Genomic DNA, 19,189 nt, shown 5'->3' on the forward strand with positions numbered 1-19,189 from the left:
TCCCAAACCATCTCAATTGGGTTGAGGTCAGGTGATTGTGGAGGCCAGGTCAACTGATACAGCACTCCATTACTCTCCTTCTTGGTCAAATAGCCCTTACACAGCCTGGATGTGTGTTTTGGGTCATTGTCATGTTGAAAAAACAGCAGCATACCACCCTGCATCCCACTGTTGGCTTGCTTCTGAAGCTAAGCAGGGTTGGTCCTGGTCAGTCCCTGGATGGGAGACCAGACTCTGCAGGAAGTGGTGTTGGAGGCCCAGTAGGAGGCACCATTTCCTCTGGTCTAAAAAAATATATATATAATATTATTAAAGGCCCAGTGCACTACATTTGTGAAAATACATATTTTTCAATATATATAATTATATTGAAAAATATATATTTTCACAAATGTAGTGCACTGGGCCTTTAATAGTATTACCGGACCGACATACTTTAGACGTCTGTAGCGCAGGAAAAACATTTTTTTCAGCATCTCCACTTTGGCAAAAAAGATAGTTGTATAATTAAGAACAGCATCTTTCAGCATTCAATAGTTGGAAATGTAGGAGTTGTTGCCCTGTCCATTTCTCTACTATTGTCATTCTAATGGAATTTCAGAAAGAACAAAACAGTCCTCAAACATTTAAAGCAAAAAGGTGAAAAGTTATGGGCAAAGACAAAACATCTACATCAAATTAAATATTTTTCTTGATCAAATAACATGGAAAACAAGCACTTTATGTGCAGTATTAATTTACCATCCTTACAAACTACTTTGCGCTTGCAATGTTAGCTAGGGTCGTGGGTTCGATTCCCACGTGGGACCAGTACGAAAAAGTAAGAAAATGTATGCACTCTACTGTAAGTTGCTCTGGATACGATTGTCTACTAAAATCGAGAAGGGATGAATAGACCATTTCAGTTCACATCAAAATAAGTTGCACTTGCAAAGTATTTCAAGAAACTGAAAAACATATCAAGCAAGTATTTTTATATTCACACAAGTACTATCGGATTAACTGTTATGTACAGATAATTATCAGACTCAAGTTACAAATGCTGGTAAACACTCCAATACATTTAGTTTACATTTTTTTCACAAAAGTAGTGCACTGAGCCTTTACTAGTCCTGTATTAGCAGACCAATATAGACGTCTTCATTGCGGGCAATTTTATTTATATATAGCCCTATTCCACCACTTTTGTTGGATAGGAAAAAAATATGATTTTTCATATTTGTACTGTGTACTTCACACCTCAGGTATATTTATTTTTACCAGAAAGGCGATATTTTTATATTTTTTGGCACGATAAGTATTACTAGGTATTGTTTATGGCCCTCATTATAAATAATTACTTTGGGGGGTGTCTATTTAGGCGAAAATCTACAATTTGACATTATATTTAAACAGGTTAAAGATGCACTACGCAGAAATCGCTCTGCCATTTCCTGGTTACTAAAATTCTAATAGTTAGTCTACTTTCAGTTTCTGACAAATCAAACAAGTAGAGTGTTGAGAATCATTGTACCAATCTAAACCGCAGAAGAAAAAAAAAATTCTACAACCAAAAATATTGTATTTTCAGCTGTTTGAAGCTGGTGTTCAAAAACGAAAGTAAGATGCAGAAACTAAACTTAAGAACAGGACTTAAAGAAATAGTGCACATAGAACAGATCTACCACACCTTAGACTTGCTTTCAATGAGAATTATAGATTTAAAACTCACATTTCTATGTGAATTTGGTCAAGTCGCCCAAAAAGTTACATATTGCAGCTTTAAGGAGGGATCACAGAATGCCATCCAGGTCAAGAGAAGTGACCAGCCAATCATTATTCTCATTAAAAAGAACTGCAGGTGGCAGAAAAATAAATCAATCACAAACATTAGCTTTACTGCCCGTTCAGAACACAACAGAAGAAAAAAATGGACTCACTTGGATGTCCCCCTTGTGAGGGCCCTTGTGTCCGTACATGCACTCTACCGCCACCTTGTTGCTCTCCCACATGTGGATGCGGAAGAGCGGCCGCCGCCTCATGGGATCCTCGACCCGAGGGTCGTGGGGGGGCAGGTACATCCAGCCAATGATGTACAGCCCGTCAACCTGGAGAGGGATGGGTGGTGGTAGCGTAGTAAAGGGAGAGCGAAAAGTCATCCCCTGACACAAGTAACATGTTTTGATGGGAAAATAGACACATTTTTGTCCCCCTCTACAACCATGTGTGCTGAACAATTTAAAGACTGAAAATGTTTAAATGTGATAAAGAGGGGACACAACTGTGTAGGTGGGTGGGTGTGTGCGTGCACACACTAATTGCGTACCACCACGTTGAGCAGCCCTCCGTACGGGCCTATGTCAGGCTGCCAAAGACCCAGGATGTGTCTGTATGGGTGCAGCACTGCAACACAAGTGCAACAAAGGGTTAAAACACCAAAACAGTGGTGAACAGTTCAAATCGCAGGACATCACAGCAATACATAAGAGTTTGGACTGAGAAACTGATGACAACTCAGAGCATATCACCATGGTGAAGGTCTGGCCTCACTTCAAGGACAGCAGATATGGAGGGGGCATATCGTTATTGTACTCTACACACGCACATGTGAGGTTATATCCAAGTGCATGAAAAAAACAAAACATTGTTTCCTTTGCGCCAAAATAGTGTATGATGTCAGAGTAAACAGGGAGCTGTCACTGTAAGCACTAACCATGTTGACTAGCATGCCAAATGCGCACATTCATTTTCCATTACCATTCCTAGTAGTCAGACGTCCGAGTTAAGGTAAGGAGCAAAGTGCAGATTCACCCCTTCAAAACCACGTGGTATTTGTCGCAACTGGCTACAACACAAGAGTCAATCACACACTAGCATGTTAAAAGCCACATGCGTGTTGAGCCAGTCAGGTCAGGCATGAGCTGCAGTACATACAGTGCCTGTACACGTCCCTGTAGTCCATGTGCTCGAAGTCCGGTAGGAGCTTCATAAAGCGGACAGACTTCGCCCGAGGGTTCACACCTGAACAGGTACACCACAACAGCGGGCAGACCAATCAAGTTTCAAATGTCACATTCACAAGTACAGTGAAATGCCTTTCTTGCCAGCACTAAACCCAGCAATCAATATCAATGTAGTACAACAACAAAAAACATAAGGAAGAACAAAAACACAAGAAATAAAAAGAGAAAGTAAGCTAAAGTGCCTTCAGAAAGTACTCACAACCCTTTAGTTTTTCAAAATGTTGTGTTACACGGTCAATGGGTGACATGTCTCGTGAGTATGAATAACTGGGACATTTTCAGCTTCCAGGAATTGTGTACAGATCCTGCGACATGGGGCCATGCATTATCATTCTGAAACATGAGGTGATGGTGGCAGATGAATGGCACGACAATGGGTCTCAGGATCTTGCCATTGATAAATTGCAATTGTGTTCGTTGTCCATAGAGTATTCCCGCCCATACCATAAGCCCACTGCCACCATGGGGCACTCTGTTCACAACGTTGACATCTGCAAACCGCTCACCCACACGGCGCTATACACATGGTCTGCGGTTGTGAGGCCGGTTGGAAGTACTGCCAAATTCTCTAAAACGTTGGAGGCAGCTTATGGTAGAGAAATGAACATTCAAATCTCTGGCAACAGCTTTGGTGGACATTCCTGCAGTCAGCATGCCAATTGCACACTCTCTCAAAATTTTAGACATCTGTGGCATTGTGTTGTGACAAAACAGCACATTTTAGAGTAGCTTTGTGTCCTCAGCACAAGCTGCACCTGTGTAATGATAATGCTGTTTAATCAGCTTCTTGATATGCCACACCTGTCAAATGGATGGATTATCTTGGCAAAGGGGAAATGCTCACCAAGAGGGATGTAACTAAATTTGTGCACAAAATTTGAGATAAATAATATTTGTGCGTATGGAACATTTCTGGGATCTTTAACTTAATCTCATGAAACCAAAACTTTACATGTTGCGTTTCTATTTTTGTTCAGTGTAGCTAGCCTGCCTAAGTATGCTGCAAAGCTGTCTGACAAAATAATTGTACTATTTCTTCTAGAGTAGAGAAGGTATACTTTCACTGTCCCTCTCATCATTGTGTTGTGTACATTCCTCCCTCAACGCGGTCTGTGTGTATCTAACCAAACGTAGCGGGCGTAAAAGTGTATCTGTCCAGAGATCTGTATACAATGACGAGATGCTCATGTCTATGCCCTAACAATAGGGGCCGTTGTTCGAAAGGCGGGAAGGCAGGCGACAAGTTTAGGTCCAAAATAAAGCCATAGAAACGCATTGGTCTTATTTAGGACAGACTGTGGCGAGAGTGAAACCTCTGGCTTCACCTCTTCCTCTCTGATCCATCAGCAGTAAAAAAAATTAAAAAACAACTGGTGCAATGGATTATAGTCATTGTAGTTAATTACCACATTTCTCCACTGAACTAGGTTGAATATTAGTTTAATGAAAACTACAACTCAGCGTCCCACAGTTCTTGACTTGATTCCTCCAATTTCTCTCATGAATGATTTTGTGTCTCTAGAGAAAATGCGTGTTGGGCTGACAACAAACTAAAAAACTAAATGGAATTCAAGTATTGAACAGACTTCGGTCAATTAGTTGTTTAATAATCGAAAAGTCAGTTAATCGCTCAGCACTACCTTTGAGCATGGTGAAGTTATTAATTAGGCATTGGATGGTGTATCAATACACCCAATCACTATAAAGATGCAGGTGCCTTCCTAACTCAGTTGCCTGCGAGGAAGGAAACAGCTCAGGGATTTCACGATATGGCCAATCGTGAACTAAAACAGTTACAGATTTGAATGGTTGTAATATGAGAAAACTGCAGATGGCTCAACAACATTGTAGTTGCTCTCTAATTGACATTGTAAAAGGAGGAAGCCAAATCCAATCAAATATCAACATAACACATCACCACCGTGTACCACTCTTCATATTTTCAAGCATGGTGGTGGCTGCATCATGTTATGGGTATGCTTGTCATCGACAAGGACTACAGAGTTTAGGATAAAAAGAAAAACGGATTGCAGCTAAGCACAGGCAAAATCCAAGAGGAAAACCTGGTTAAGTCTGTATTCAAACAGACACTGGGTGACAAATTCACATTTCAACAGTACAATAAGCTAAAACACAATGCTAAATCTACACTGTAGTTACTTACCAAGGTGACATTGAATGTTCCTGAGTTGCCTAGTTACAGCTTGGACCTAAATCGGCTTGAAAATCTATGGCAAGACTTGAAAATGGCTTTCTAGCAATGAACAACAATGAACTTGACAGAGCTTGAAGAATTTTTTAAAGAATGTGCAAATGTTGTACCATCCATGTGTGCTAAGATCTTAAAGAGTTACCCAAAGACTCAGATGTAATTGATGCCAAAGGTGTTTCTAACATGTATCATCTCAGGGGGTGAATACTTATGCAATCAATGCGTTTTATTTTTCATAATATTTTATAAAATGTTTGAATTTTTCTTCCACTGTCAGAGTATTTTCTGTAGATCATTGACCAAAAATAACAAAGCAATTATAATCCCACTTTGTAACACAACAAAATGTGGAAAAAGTCAAGGGGTGTGAATACTTTGACGGCACTGTATATACAAGGTCAGTTCCAATACCATATTTACAATTTGCAGGGATACTGGAGTGATAGAGGTACAGTTGAAGTCAGAAGTTTAAGGTTGGTGTCATTAAACTCGTTTTTCAACCACTCCACAAATTTCTTGTTAACAAACCATAGTTTCGGTAAGTCGGTTAGGACATCTACTTTGTGCATGACACAAGCAATTTTTCCAACAATTGATTAGACAGATTACTTCCCTGTATCACAATTCCAGTGGGTCAGGAGTTTACATACACTAAGTTGACTGTGCCTTTAAACAGCTTGGAAAATTCCAGAAAATGATGTCATGGCTTTAGAAACTTCTGATAGGATGTACCTGTGAATGTATTTCAATGCCTACCTTCAAACTCAGTGCCTCTTTGCTTGACAACATGGGAAAATCTAAAGAAATCAGCCAAGACCTCAGAAAAAAAAAATTGTAGACCACAAGTCTGGATCATCCTTGGGAGCAATTACCAAATGCCTGAAAGTACCACTTTCATCTGTACAAACAATAGTACGCAAGTATAAACAGCATGGGACCACGCAGCCATCATACCATTCAGGAAGGAGACGCGTTCTGTCTCCTAGAGATGAACGTACTTTGGTGCGAAAAGTGCAAATCAATCCCAGAACAACAGCAAAGGACCTTGTGAAGATGCTGGAGGAAACAGCTACAAAAGTATCCATATCCACAGTAAAACGAGTCCTGTATAGAAATAACCTGAAAGGCCGCTCAGCAAGGGACAAGCCACTGCTCCAAAACCGCCATAAAAAAGCTAGACTACGGTTTGCAACTGCACATGGGGACAAAGATCGTACTTCTTGGAGAAATGTCCTCTGGTCTGATGAAACAAAAATAGAACTGTTTGGCCATAATGACCATCGTTATGTTTGGAGGAAAAAGGGGGTGGCTTGCAAGCCGAAGAACACCATCACAACCGTGAAGCACAGGGGTGGCAGCATCATGTTGTGGGGGTGCTTTGCTGCAGGAGGAACTGGTGCACTTCACAAAATAGATGGCTTCATGAGGAGGCAAAATTATGTGGATATATTGAAGCAACATGTCAGGAAGTTAAAGCAAATGGGTCTTCCAAAAGGACAATGACCTCAAGCATACTTTCAAAGTTGTGGCAAAATGGCTTAAGGACATCAAAGTCAAGGTCTTGGAGTGGCCATCACAAAGCCTTGACCTCAATCCTATATCCTAGCATGTGCAAGCAAGGAGGCCTACAAACCTGACTCAGTTACAGCAGCTCTGTCAGGAGGAATGGGCCAAAATTCACCCAATTTATTGTGGGGAGCTTGTGGAAGGCTACCCGAAACATTTGACCAAAGTTAAACAATTTAAAGGCAATGCTACCAAATACTAAATGGAGTGTATGTACACTTCTAACCCACTGGGAATGTGATGAAAGAAATAAAAGATGAAATAAATCACTCTCTCTCTACTATTATTCTGACATTTCACATTCTTAAAATAAAGTGGTGATCGTAACTGACCTAAGATAGGGAATTTGTACTAGGATTAAATGTCAGGAATTGTGACAAACTGACTTTAAATGTATTTGGCTAAGGTGTATGTAAACTTCCAACTTCAACTGTACATACAGTGCATATGGAAAATATTCAGACCCCTTGACTTTTTACACATTTTGTTAGCCTTATTTTAAAATGTATAAAAATATTTTTGTATTTTAACTCCTTTTTCTCCCCAATTTCGATCTTGTCTCACCGCTGCAAAACCAACGGGCTCGGGAGGCGAAGTTCGAGTGATGCGTCCTCCGAAACATGACCCGGCAAACCACACTTCTTAACACCCACCCGCTTAACCTGGAAGCCAGCCAACGAATGTGTCGGAGAAAACACTGTTCACCTGATGACCGAGGTCAGCCTGCAGGCGCCCATTTGGGCAGTTTCTCCCATTCTTCTCTGCAGATCCTCTCAAGCTCTGTCAGCTTGGATGGGGAGTGTCGCTGCACAGCTATTTTCAGGTCTCACCAGAGATGTTCGATCGGGTTCAAGTCCAGGCTCTGCCTGGGCCACTCAAAAACATTGAGGCTTGTCCTGAAGCCACTCCTGTGTTGTCTGGCTGTGTGCTTAGGGTCGTTGTGAACCATTGCCCCAGTCTGAGGTCCTGAGCACTCTGGAGCAGGTTTTCATCAAGGATCTCTATGTGCATTACTCCATTCATCTTTCCTCGATCCTGACCAGTCTCCCAGTCTCTGCCGCTGAATAACATCCCCACAACAGGATGCTAACACCACCATGCTTCACTGTTGGGATGGTGCACGGTTTCTTCCAGACATGACGCTTAGCATTCAGGCCAAAGAGTTCAATCTTGGTTTTATCAGACCAGAGAATTTTGTTTCTCATGGTCTGAGAGTCTTTAGGTGCCTATTGGCAAACTTCAAGGGGGCTGTCATGGTCCTTTTACTGAGGAGTGGCTTCCATCTGGCCACTACCATAAAGGCCTGATTGGTGGAGTGCTACAGAGATGGTTGTCCTTCTGGATGGTTCTCCACACTCCGGAGCTCTGTCAGTGACTATTGGATTCTTGTTCACCTCCCTGACCAAGGCCCTCCTCCCCCGATTGCTCAGTTTAGCTGGGTGGCCAGCTCTAGGAAGAGTATTGGTGGTTCCAAACTTCTTCCATTTAAGAATGATGGAGGCCACTGTGTTTTTGGGGACCTTCAGTGCTGCTGACATTTTTTGGTACCCTTCCCCAGATTTGTGCCTCGACACAATCCTATCTTAGAGCTCTGCGGACACATTACTTTGACCTCATGGCTTGGTTTTTGCTCTGACATGCACTGTCAACTGTGGGACCTTACATAGACAGGTGTGTGCCTTTCCAAATAATGTCCATTCAATTGAATGTACCACAGGTGGACTCCAATCAAGTTGTAGAAACATCTCAAGGATGATAAAAGGAAACAGGATGCACCTGAGCTCAATTTCGAGTCTCACAGCAAAGAGTCTGAACACTAAAATAAACTGTTTTCGCTTTGTCATTATGGGGTATTGTGTGTAGACTGACGAGGAATTTATTTGATTTTATTCAATTAAAAATAAGGCAGTAATGTAATAAATTGCAGAAAATGTCAAGAGGTCTGAAAACTTTCTGAATGACCTGTATATTTTAGCAGTTACATTTACTTTTGATACTTATGTATATTTAAAACCAAATACTTTTAGACATTTACTCAAGTAGTATTTTACTGGGTGACTTTCACTGGAGTCATTGTCTATTAAGGTATCTTTATTTTTACTCAAGTATGACAATTGGGTACTTTTTCCACAACTGATCAAATACAAAAGTCACTCAGCTAGTCCAAGTAGCCATTTTGTTAGCTATTTGCAGTATTATTACTTGGGGATAGAAGCTGTTCAGGAGTCTGTCGGTGTCAGACTTGAAGCACTAGTGTCACTTGCCATGCGGAAGCAGAGAGAACAGTCTATGGCTAGGGCGGCTGTAGCCTTCCTTTTACACTACTTGATATAGAAGTCCTGGATGGCAGGGAGCTTGACCCCAGCGCCATGAGATCAAGTGCATTGCTGTTGCCATACCAAGCAGTGGTGCAGCTAGTCAAGATGCTCTCAATGGTGCAGCTGTGGAACTTTTGGAGGATCTGAGGCCCCATGCCAAACCTTTGCAACCCCCTGAGGGGGAAGAGGCTCTGTCGTGCCTTCTTCACGACTGTGTGCATGTGTGTGGACCATTTTAAGTCCTTAGTGATTTGGAAACAGAGGAACTTGAAGCTCTCAACTAGCTCCACTGCAGCCCGGTCAATGTGGATGGGGGCGTGCTCACCCCCCCAGTTTCCTTAAGTCCACGATCAGCTCCTTGGTCTAACTGATGTTGAGGTAGAGGTTGTTGTCATGGCGCCACACTGCTAGGTCACTGACTCCTCCCTGTAGGCTGTCTCATCGGGTGGTGTTCAGTCCCAGGGTCCTAATACATAGGTATTCCTCTTATTAGGTGGGTGAGGGCAGTATGGAGTATATGGAGTACAATTGAGATTGCATCGTTTATGGATCTGTTGGGGCAGTATGCAAATTTGAGTGGGTCTAGGGTGTCTGGGATAATGGAGTTGATGTGTGCCATAACCAGCCTTTCAAAGCAGCTAGTCAGTGTGGCATGAGTCAGTCGAGTGTCATTTCTGTATCCGTCGGTCTGGTGTCTGTCCATATAGTCTGTCTGGGTATGGTAGGTTGGTTCTAGTGGAGACTACAACTAGAACCAACCTAACCTAGACCCAACCTAGCCCCAAACCTGATAGCATCAACTTCATGACACAAAATCAAAGCAAGCACAATCTCTCCACCACGAAGAGCAATTTCCCACAAGCCATCTTGAGGTTACCCCTACAGTTGCAAACAACTGAGTCAATCCCTAAAGTATCAAAGGCAAGAAATTGCCTCAAAGGGTGCTATTGCTAACTACTGGAAAGTGTTTAACAGCAGCCCCTGTCCAAATGAGGTTGAGGCTAGTCAAGATGCTGGAATTTAGAGGAAGAAACAAAGTCATTGATGATTTGCAGAAAGTGACAGTATGTGGTATTATTCCTGGACCTTCAATGCACAAGTGTTACTAGTGTGACTTGGTTCAATTAGTCAGTCAATGTAAAGATGCCCATTGTTGTCTAACTATGGCACAGAGTTTTTCCTGGTCAGGTCACAGGGTCTGGTCAGGAAAAACTCTTGGTCCTGATAATAAAATGTTTGATGTTTTCAGAAAGAGAGATACTCACGTTTGGCATAGAGCTCCCGACTGGACACACCCACCACATCCATCTTGCGCAAGTCCTCCCTCATTCCAAACTCTTTGGGAGAGAGATAGAGACCGACAGACAGACAGACAGGCATGTGACAATGAAGGCCAAGGTAGATTGTGACAGTAACCTAGTCATCAAAGCTACGTGTGCTTTAGCAAACTCCACTCCACTAGCATGACAACAAAATACAGGACTTGGCATGACAATAAAAGCATGATATATGATGGCATGACAATAAAAGCACATTTAGATCTGGCCGCCTAGGCTTACATGAGAAATATGCACATCCCAAATTCCAAAGCGACGCTTACCCAATAATGGATTGGATACTATGAATAAAGGAAGAAATCCAAATCATGGTATACCAGGCAAATTCAAATCTGGACCTCAACCAGTTCCACTGCTGATTTTCATTATTCCCCTCTAACCGAGGACTGATTTGGACCTGGGACACCAGGTGGATGTAAGTAATTATCAGGTAGAACAGAATACCAGCAGTATTCCAAACCTCAAGGCTCGGACTTGAATACCCCTGGCCTGCGTATCTACAGTGAACATATAGCTGGCTTGCTCACCATGTTTACATGATGACTTCGCTACTAGAATGCACATTGCTCTCAAATGAAAAAAAATGCCAGTGTACTACTGCTCCACTTGGCAGATGTCCCAATAGCACAGCCAATTACAGGCTGGTGCGTCTTGTACCCACAAGAACTATGGCTTTCACTGAGAAACCACTCAAGCAAACTTGCATTGGTGAACTACAAGGTTCTTACAAGTTGTAATTTACTTTTTTTATTTGAATTTCAGTTAGATTTCAGACTTGATTTACTTGTTTTCAGTTTGATAAAACCTTTCTATTTCATTTGTATCTTATTTAGTTTCAAGGTTATGGACAGAAAGTAGCCTATGCAGCCTTATTCTAAAATTTATTAAATTATTGTTTTCCTCATCAATCTACACACAATACCCCATAATGACGAAGTGAAAACAGGTTTAGAAATGATTGCAAATATATTAAAAATAAAAACGTAAATATTTACATAAGTATTTAGACCCTTTGCTATGAGACTCGAAATCGAGCTCAGGTGCATCCTGTTTCCACTGATGATCCTTGAGATGTTTCTACAACTTGATTGGAATGAATATCGGAATCGGACGATATTAGCTAAAAATGCCAACATCGGTATCGGCCCGATGTATAGTTTAACGCTGATGTGAAAAGCCGATGTCAAAGCTGACGTGCATACCTACAGTTGAAGTCGGAAGTTCACATACACCTTAGGCAAATACATTTAAACTCAGTTTTTCACAATTCCTGAAATTTAATCCTCGTAAAAATTCCCTGTCTTAGGTCAGTTAGGATCACCACGTTATTTTAAGACTAAAATGTCAGAATAATAGTAGAGAATGATTTATTTCAGTTTTTATTCCTTTCATCACATTCCCAGTAGGTCAGAAGTTTACATACACTCAATTAGTATTTGGTAGCATTGCCTTTAAATTGTTTAACTTGGGTCAAATGTTTCGGGTAGCCTTCCACAAGCTTCCCACAATAAGTTGGGTGACTTTTGGCCCATTCCTCCTGACAGTGCTGGTGTAACTGAGTCAGGTTTCTAGGCCTCCTTGCTCGCAACCCCCTTTTTCTGTTCTGCCTACAAATTTTCTATAGGATTGAGGTCAGGGCTTTGTGATGGCCACTCCAATACCTTGACTTTGTTGTCCTTAACCTGTTAGGTCTAGGGGGCAGTATTGACAGAGCCGGATAAAAAACATACCCGATTTAATCTGGTTACTACTCCTGCCCAGTAACTAGAATATGCATATAATTATTGGCTTTGGATAGAAAACACCCTAAAGTTTCTAAAACTGTTTGAATGGTGTCTGTGAGTATAACAGAACTCATATGGCAGGCCAAAACCTGAGAAGATTCCATGCAGGAAGTGGCCTGTCTGAGAAGTTGTGTTTCATCTTGGCTCTTTTTATTGAAGACTGAGGATCTTTGCAATAACGTGACACTTCCTACGGCTCCCATAGGCTCTCAGAGCCCGGGAAAAAGCTGAACGATATCGAGGCAGGCTCTGGCTGAAACACTTTATCGCTTTTGGCAAGTGGCCGCTCAGAGTACTATGGGCTTAGGCGCGTGCCCGAGTCGACCGAATGCTTTCTTTTCTTTTGTCTGTTTACCTAAACGCAGATTCCCAGTCGGAATATTATCGCTTTTTTATGAGAAAAATGGCATAAATTGATTTTAAACAGCGGTTGACATGCTTCGAAGTACGGTAATGGAATATTTAGAAGTTTTTTGTCACGAATTGCGCCATGCTCGTCACCCTTATTTACCCTTTCGGATAGTGTCTTGAACGCACGAACAAAACGCCGCTGTTTGGATATAACGATGGATTATTTTGGACCAAACCAACATTTGTTATTGAAGTAGAAGTCCTGGGAGTGCATTCTGACGAAGACAGCAAAGGTAATAACATTTTTCTTATAGCAAATCTGACTTTGATGAGTGCTAAACTTGCTGGGTGTCTAAATAGCTAGCCCTGTGATGCCGGGCTATCTACTGAGAATATTGCAAAATGTGCTTTCACCGAAAAGCTATTTTAAAAATGGACATATCGAGTGCAGAGGAGTTCTGTATCTATAATTCTTAAAATAATTGTTATGCTTTTTGTGAACGTTTATCGTGAGTAATTTAGTAAATTCACCGGCAGTGTTTGGTGGGAATGCTAGTCACATGCTAGTCACATGCTAATGTAAAAAGCTGGTTTTTGATATAAATATGAACTTGATTGAACAAAACATGGATGTATTGTATAACATAATGTCCTAGGGTTGTCATCTGATGAAGATCATCAAAGGTTAGTGCTACATTTAGCTGTGGTTTGGGTTTATGTGACATTATATGCTAGCTTGAAAAATGGGTGTCTGATTATTTCTGGCTCGGTACTCTGCTGACATAATCTAATGTTTTGCTTTCGTTGTAAAGCCTTTTTGAAATCGGACAGTGTGGTTAGATTAACGAGAGTCTTATCTTTAAAATGGTGTAAAATAGTCATATGTTTGAAAAATTGAAGGTTTTGCATTTCTAAGGTATTTGAATAACGCGCCACGGGATTACACTGGCTGTTGAGTAGGTGGGACTAGCCCATAGAGGTTAAGCCATTTTACCACAACTTCAGAAGTATGCTTGGGGTCATTGTCCATATGGAAGACCCATTTGCAACCAAGCTTTAACTTCCTGACAGATGTCTTGAGATGTTGCTTCAATATATACACATAATTTTCCTCCCTCATGATGCCATCTATTTTGTGACGTGCACCAGTCCCTCCTGCAGTAAAGCACCCCCACAACATGATGCTGCCACCCCCATGCTTCACTGTTGGGATGGTGTTCTTCAGCTTGCAAGCCTCCCCCTTTTTCCTCCAAACATAACGGTGGTCATTATGGCCAAACAGCTATATTTTTGTTTCATCAGACAAGAGGACATTTCTCCAAAAAGTACAATCTTTTCCCCATGTGCAGTTGCAAACCATAGTCTGGCTTTTTTATGGCGGTTTTGGAGCAGTGGCTTCTTCCTTGCTGAGCGGCCTTTCAGGTTATGTCAATATAGGACTCATTTTACTGTGGATATAAATACTTTGTAGCTTTCCTCCAGCATCTTCATAAGGTCCTTTGCTGCTGTTCTGGGATGGATTTGCACTTTTCGCACCAAAGTACGTTTATCGCTAGGAGACAGAACGAGTCTCCTCCCTGAATGGTATGATGGCTGCGTGGTCCCATGGTGTTTATAATTGAGTACTATTGTTTGTACAAATGAACGTGGTACCTTCAGGCGTTTGGAAATTGCTCCCAAGGACGAACCAGACTTGTGGAGGTCTACAATTTCTTGGATTTTCCCATGATGTCAAGCAAAGAGGCACTGAGTTTGAAGGTCGGCCTTGAAATACATCCACAGGTACACCTCCAATTGACTCAAATGATGTCAATTAGCCCATCAGAAGCTTCTAAAGCCATGACATCATTTTCTGGAATTTTCCAAGCTGTTTAAAAGGTGCAGTCAACTTTGTGCATGTAAACGTCTGACCCACTGGAATTGTGATACAGTGAATTATAAGTGAAATAATCTGTCTGTAAACAATTGTTGGAAAAATAATTTGTGTGATGCACAAAGTAGATGTCCTAACTGACTTGCCAAAACTATAGTTTGTTAACAAGAAATTTGTGGAGTGGTTGAAAAACAATGACTCCAACCTAAGTGTATGTAAACTTCTGACTTCAAGTGTGTGTGACTTCAAGTGTGTAGCTAAATGATCCACAGTTTGAACATTTTAACATAATTCCAAATGTCAGCTTTGTCAGAATTGCAGAAAATGACCTTAATTTTTTTTTTTATCCTTGGTCCTTCAAATTAAACAAAATCAAGTTGGTGGTGTATTCAATATAGGCAATCTCAATAAATAAATAAAAAATAAATAAAATGTGAAAAAGGGGCCATGGGGAAACAAGGATGGGAACCCATACTATAGACTAACTTATGGACCAAATACTGTCAATTAATTCGTGTTTGATAAAACGTCACATTTCGCATAGGATATGATAGCAGCGAATTAATGATTATTCTATCTGAAATTACAATGAGCGATCACTATTATTTACCCTCCGTGCATCGCCTTCTCCAGATGGTTTCCGTGTTGAGAATTTGCCTGAATTTCTTGCAGACGAGGGCCAGGTTTGGTAGCTCCGTGCCCGGGAGCGATGAGAATACTTCCACCAAAAGCTCTGGGGGCAGATCCAACAGGGACTGCGGGTTCGGTGGTCCGGTGCTTGCACTGTCAGCAGCGGCTTCATGGGCCACACTCGGCCTTGCCGCGGCAGAGTTTTCCGGGCCGCCGGTGACGGATTGTGTCTCACCCACAATCCGCTCCCCTTCCTCCTCGTCCATATCGGAGTCGCTTCCCTGGTCCTGTTGATTATGCCGCTGTCGCCGCCTGCACCTCCGAGACTGACCCACTCCGCAGAGCCTGGCACACACAGCCATCCGCAGTAGTCACCAAAGGGATAACATTACAACAGAATGTTTAGTTATGCAAATCTTTGACATTACTGCACCACAACAACTGCAGTTTCGCAATCTCCCTGTCCAAGCTTGCCTGGGCGGAAACACGTGACGCAAAGTCGACGTATCTTCTTCTTAGGTATAATGGCGTTCGCAACAATTATAGGTGCATTCCGCCACCTACTGTACAGGTTGTTAATAAAGATCCCAAATGTAAAAAAATGCGGGGTAAAATTGTTTAAATAATAATAATATATATAGAAAAAAGAATCCATACAAACTATCCATAACAACATTTTAAGTCAACTAAATCAGCCTTCTTCTCTGTTCCAATCAGGTCCCAACACAGGTTCAGAAAGATCCTGCGATGGGGGACATTTCCTGGTGACAGTAGTCCTTGCTCTAGATGGATAAAAACCTGTTTTGACATGGACATTGCCATTGAGGGCATCCACTATTTAAAGTAGTCAACTGGGTGGGCCTCCTATCGGTGAAGGAAGGATCACATGATACCATTCGGGATATCAGGAGGGATCAGCCAATGAATTATACTCAATTTCAATGGCCCTCCAACTGGTAATTACTAGTGGCACGGCCAGTCCTCCCATTAGGCAAGATTCTCACTTGAATTTTGTGAGTCATTTTGGCAATTGGGCGCCTCCAGCGCCCCTAATCGGTTACTACATTGCCGGCGGCTCATAGCCGTTGATGCAGTTCCCACCCCCTTCCCTTCCTGCTTCTCCAAAGTTCACTCCCACTATCCTTGGTAGCGATGGTGATATGTGTGTGTTTTTATGGGATTATCCAATTGTGAAACATTAATAAAAATGAATCTGCCAAATAAACTATTGTACTGTTTTTTAATGTTTGTATGTGAGGAAGACAATTAGTGATTAAGGCAGTAGCCTAACCTAGCCTGTTAACGTTAGCTAGCTACCAGTGGAAATCATTTCAGCTAAAAGTAATCTATAGAGAATGAAATGATAAAATATACAGACCACAAATTCCAAATTGGCTATACTCAAACTCTTTAACATCATCCTCAGCTCTGGCATCTTCCCCAATATTTGGAACCAAGGACTAATCACCCCAACCACAAAAGTGGAAACAAATTTGACCCCAATAACTACCGTAGGATATGCGTCTGCACCCTTGGGAAAATCCTCTGCATTATCATTAACAACAGACTCGTACATTTCCTCAGCGAAAACAATGTACTGAGCAAATGTCAAATTGGCTTTTTACCAAATTATCATACAACAGACCACGTATTCACCCTGCACACCTTAATTGACAAACAAACAAACCAAAACAAAGGTAAAGTCTTCTCATGCTTTGTTGATTTCAAAAAAGCTTTTGACTAAATATGGCACGAGGGCCTGCTATACAAATTGATGGAAAATGGTATTGAGAGAAAAACATACGACATTAAAAAATCCATGTACACAAACAACAAGTGTGTGGTTAAAATTGGCAAAAAACACACACATTTCTTTCCACGTGAGAAAGGGATGCAGCTTAAGCCCCACCCTATCAACTAATTGTTGAGGGCACTAGAACAGACTGCAGCACCCGGCCTCACCCTACTAGAATCTGAAATAAAATGTCTGTTTGCTGATGATATGGTGCTTTTGTCCCCAACCAAGGAGGGCATACAACAGCACCTAGATTTTCTGCACAGATTCTGTCAGACCTGGGTCCTGACACTAAATCTCAGTAAGACAAAAATAATGGTGTTCCAAAAAAGGTCCAGTTCCCAGGACCATGAATACAAATTCCATCTAGACACTTGCCCTAGAGCACACAAAAAACTATACATACCTTGGCCTAAACATCAGCGCCACAGGTAACTTCCACAAAGCTGTGAACGATCTGAGAAACAAGGCAAGAAGGGCCTTCTATGTCATCAAAAGGAACATAAAATTCGACATACCAATTAGGATCTTGCTAAAAATACTTGAATCAGTTACAGAACCCATTGCCCTTTATGGTTGTGAGGTCTGTTGTTCGCTCACCAACCAAGAATTCACAAAATGGGACAAACACCAAACTTAAACTCTGCATACAGTATTCTGCAAAAATATCCTCTGTGTACAACGTAAAACACCAAATAATACAGAATTAGGCCGACACCCGCTAATGATCAAAATCAAGAAAAGAGTTGTTAAATTCTACAACCATCTAAAAAGAAGCAATTCCCAAACCTTCCATAACAAAGCCATCACCTACAGAGAAATAAACCTGGAGAAGAGCCCCCTAAGCAAGCTGGTCCTAGGGCTCTGTCCACAAACACAAACAGACCCCACAGAGCCACAGGACAGCAACACAATTAGACCCAACCAAATCATGAGAAAACAAAAAGATAATTACTTGACACATTGGAAAGAATTTACAGAAAAACAGACCAAACTAGAATGCTATTTGGCCCTAAACAGAGAGTACACAGTGGCAGAGGAAATCTTTGACTATGTACAGACTCAGTGAGCATAGCCTTGCTATTGAGAAAGGCCGCCGAAGGCAGACCTGGCTCTCAAGAGAAGAAAAGGCTATGTGCACACTGCCCACAAAATGAGATGGAAACTGAGCTGCACTTCCTAACCTCCTACCAAATGTATGACCATATTAGAGACACATATTTCCCTCAGATTACACAGATCCCCCAAAGAATTAGAAAACAAATCCAATTTTGATAAACTCCCATATCTATTGGTTGAAATACCACGGTGTGTAATCACAGCAGCAAGATTTGTGATCTGATGCCTCAAGAAAAGGGCAACCAGTGAAGAACAAACACCATTGTAAATACAACTTATATTTATGTTTATTTATTATCCATTTTGTACTTTAACTATTTGCATATCATTACAACACTGTATATATACATAATATGACATTTGAAATGTATTTATTCTTTTGGAACTTTTGTAAGTGTAATGTTTACAGTTAATTTTTTGAAATTGAAATTGAATTGATTTGCAACCAAATTTGCTACCATGTCTAAGAGACAAAAACTATCAGGAAGCGAACATAAAAAATGAATGAGAAAAGAGGCATAATCTCTAAGCCAAAGAGATTCGCTGAGGAAATTTCTCAGCATGCAGTAAGGGCCATCAACCGGTGTGGAGAACAACAAGCCTCCGAGAACAGGCCATTCATTTGCAGAGACTGACGAGCCCCCGTTCGCTGGTTCTAGCAGCGAAGAGGGCGAACCGGAGGAGTCCGAGCCATCCACTTACACCGTGCGTTTTGTTTAAACTGAGAATGATGGGTCAGTGAGCACGAGAGAGCACTTCCTGGAATTTAGTGAACTGCTTGACACAACAGTTGCTCATCTCAAAACTACAGGAACATGGCATTGCCAACATGAGAGGGCAGGGGTATGACAACGGGGAGAATATGAAAGCAGTGGCGGAACTAGAGTTTTCTACATGGGGTGGCCAAGGTTACTTCAGGCGGTCCATAAACCATGACAGAAAATGAGTGTGTAACCCTAACCTGGCATCTAAGGAGCATGAATGAATCCTATGATTGCTGATTAGAGGTAGAAGTGATAATTCACTTAACCCGGAGTTCTTCAATGTGGCAGATAGTGAGGTCCAAAAGGGTTACATCACTAGAATTCCTTAACATACTATGAATAGTCAGTGTCTCTACCTCGGAACTGCAGCTCAATTTCTTTCTCTCTCTCACACACACACACACTGTACTCACATACTGGAGAGACTTGGGTCACTCG

At 41.5% G+C, this 19,189-nt stretch overlaps 1 protein-coding gene across 2 annotated transcripts in view; it reads right to left on the minus strand.

Annotated features, from left to right (window-relative positions):
* Positions 1–15,571, minus strand: part of fbxo31 (F-box protein 31) — a 31,238-nt gene extending 15,667 nt beyond the window's left edge. Inside the window, exons 1-5 of one of the 2 annotated variants that reach the window (XM_014148271.3) lie at positions 15,054–15,571; positions 10,364–10,435; positions 2,914–3,000; positions 2,306–2,382; positions 1,920–2,087 (exon numbers count right to left, since the gene is read on the minus strand). In XM_014148271.3, coding sequence (XP_014003746.1) covers positions 1,920–2,087; positions 2,306–2,382; positions 2,914–3,000; positions 10,364–10,435; positions 15,054–15,435 — 786 coding nt within the window. In that variant the 5' untranslated portion in view covers positions 15,436–15,571. The remainder of the gene's footprint in view (positions 1–1,919; positions 2,088–2,305; positions 2,383–2,913; positions 3,001–10,363; positions 10,436–15,053) is intronic. The other variant, XM_014148272.3, reaches the window with a different exon arrangement.
* Positions 15,572–19,189: the final 3,618 nt, after the last annotated feature.

Source organism: Salmo salar, chromosome 16 (assembly GCF_965601325.2).
Source record: "Salmo salar chromosome 16, fSalSal1, whole genome shotgun sequence".
Lineage (NCBI taxonomy): Eukaryota > Metazoa > Chordata > Actinopteri > Salmoniformes > Salmonidae > Salmo > Salmo salar.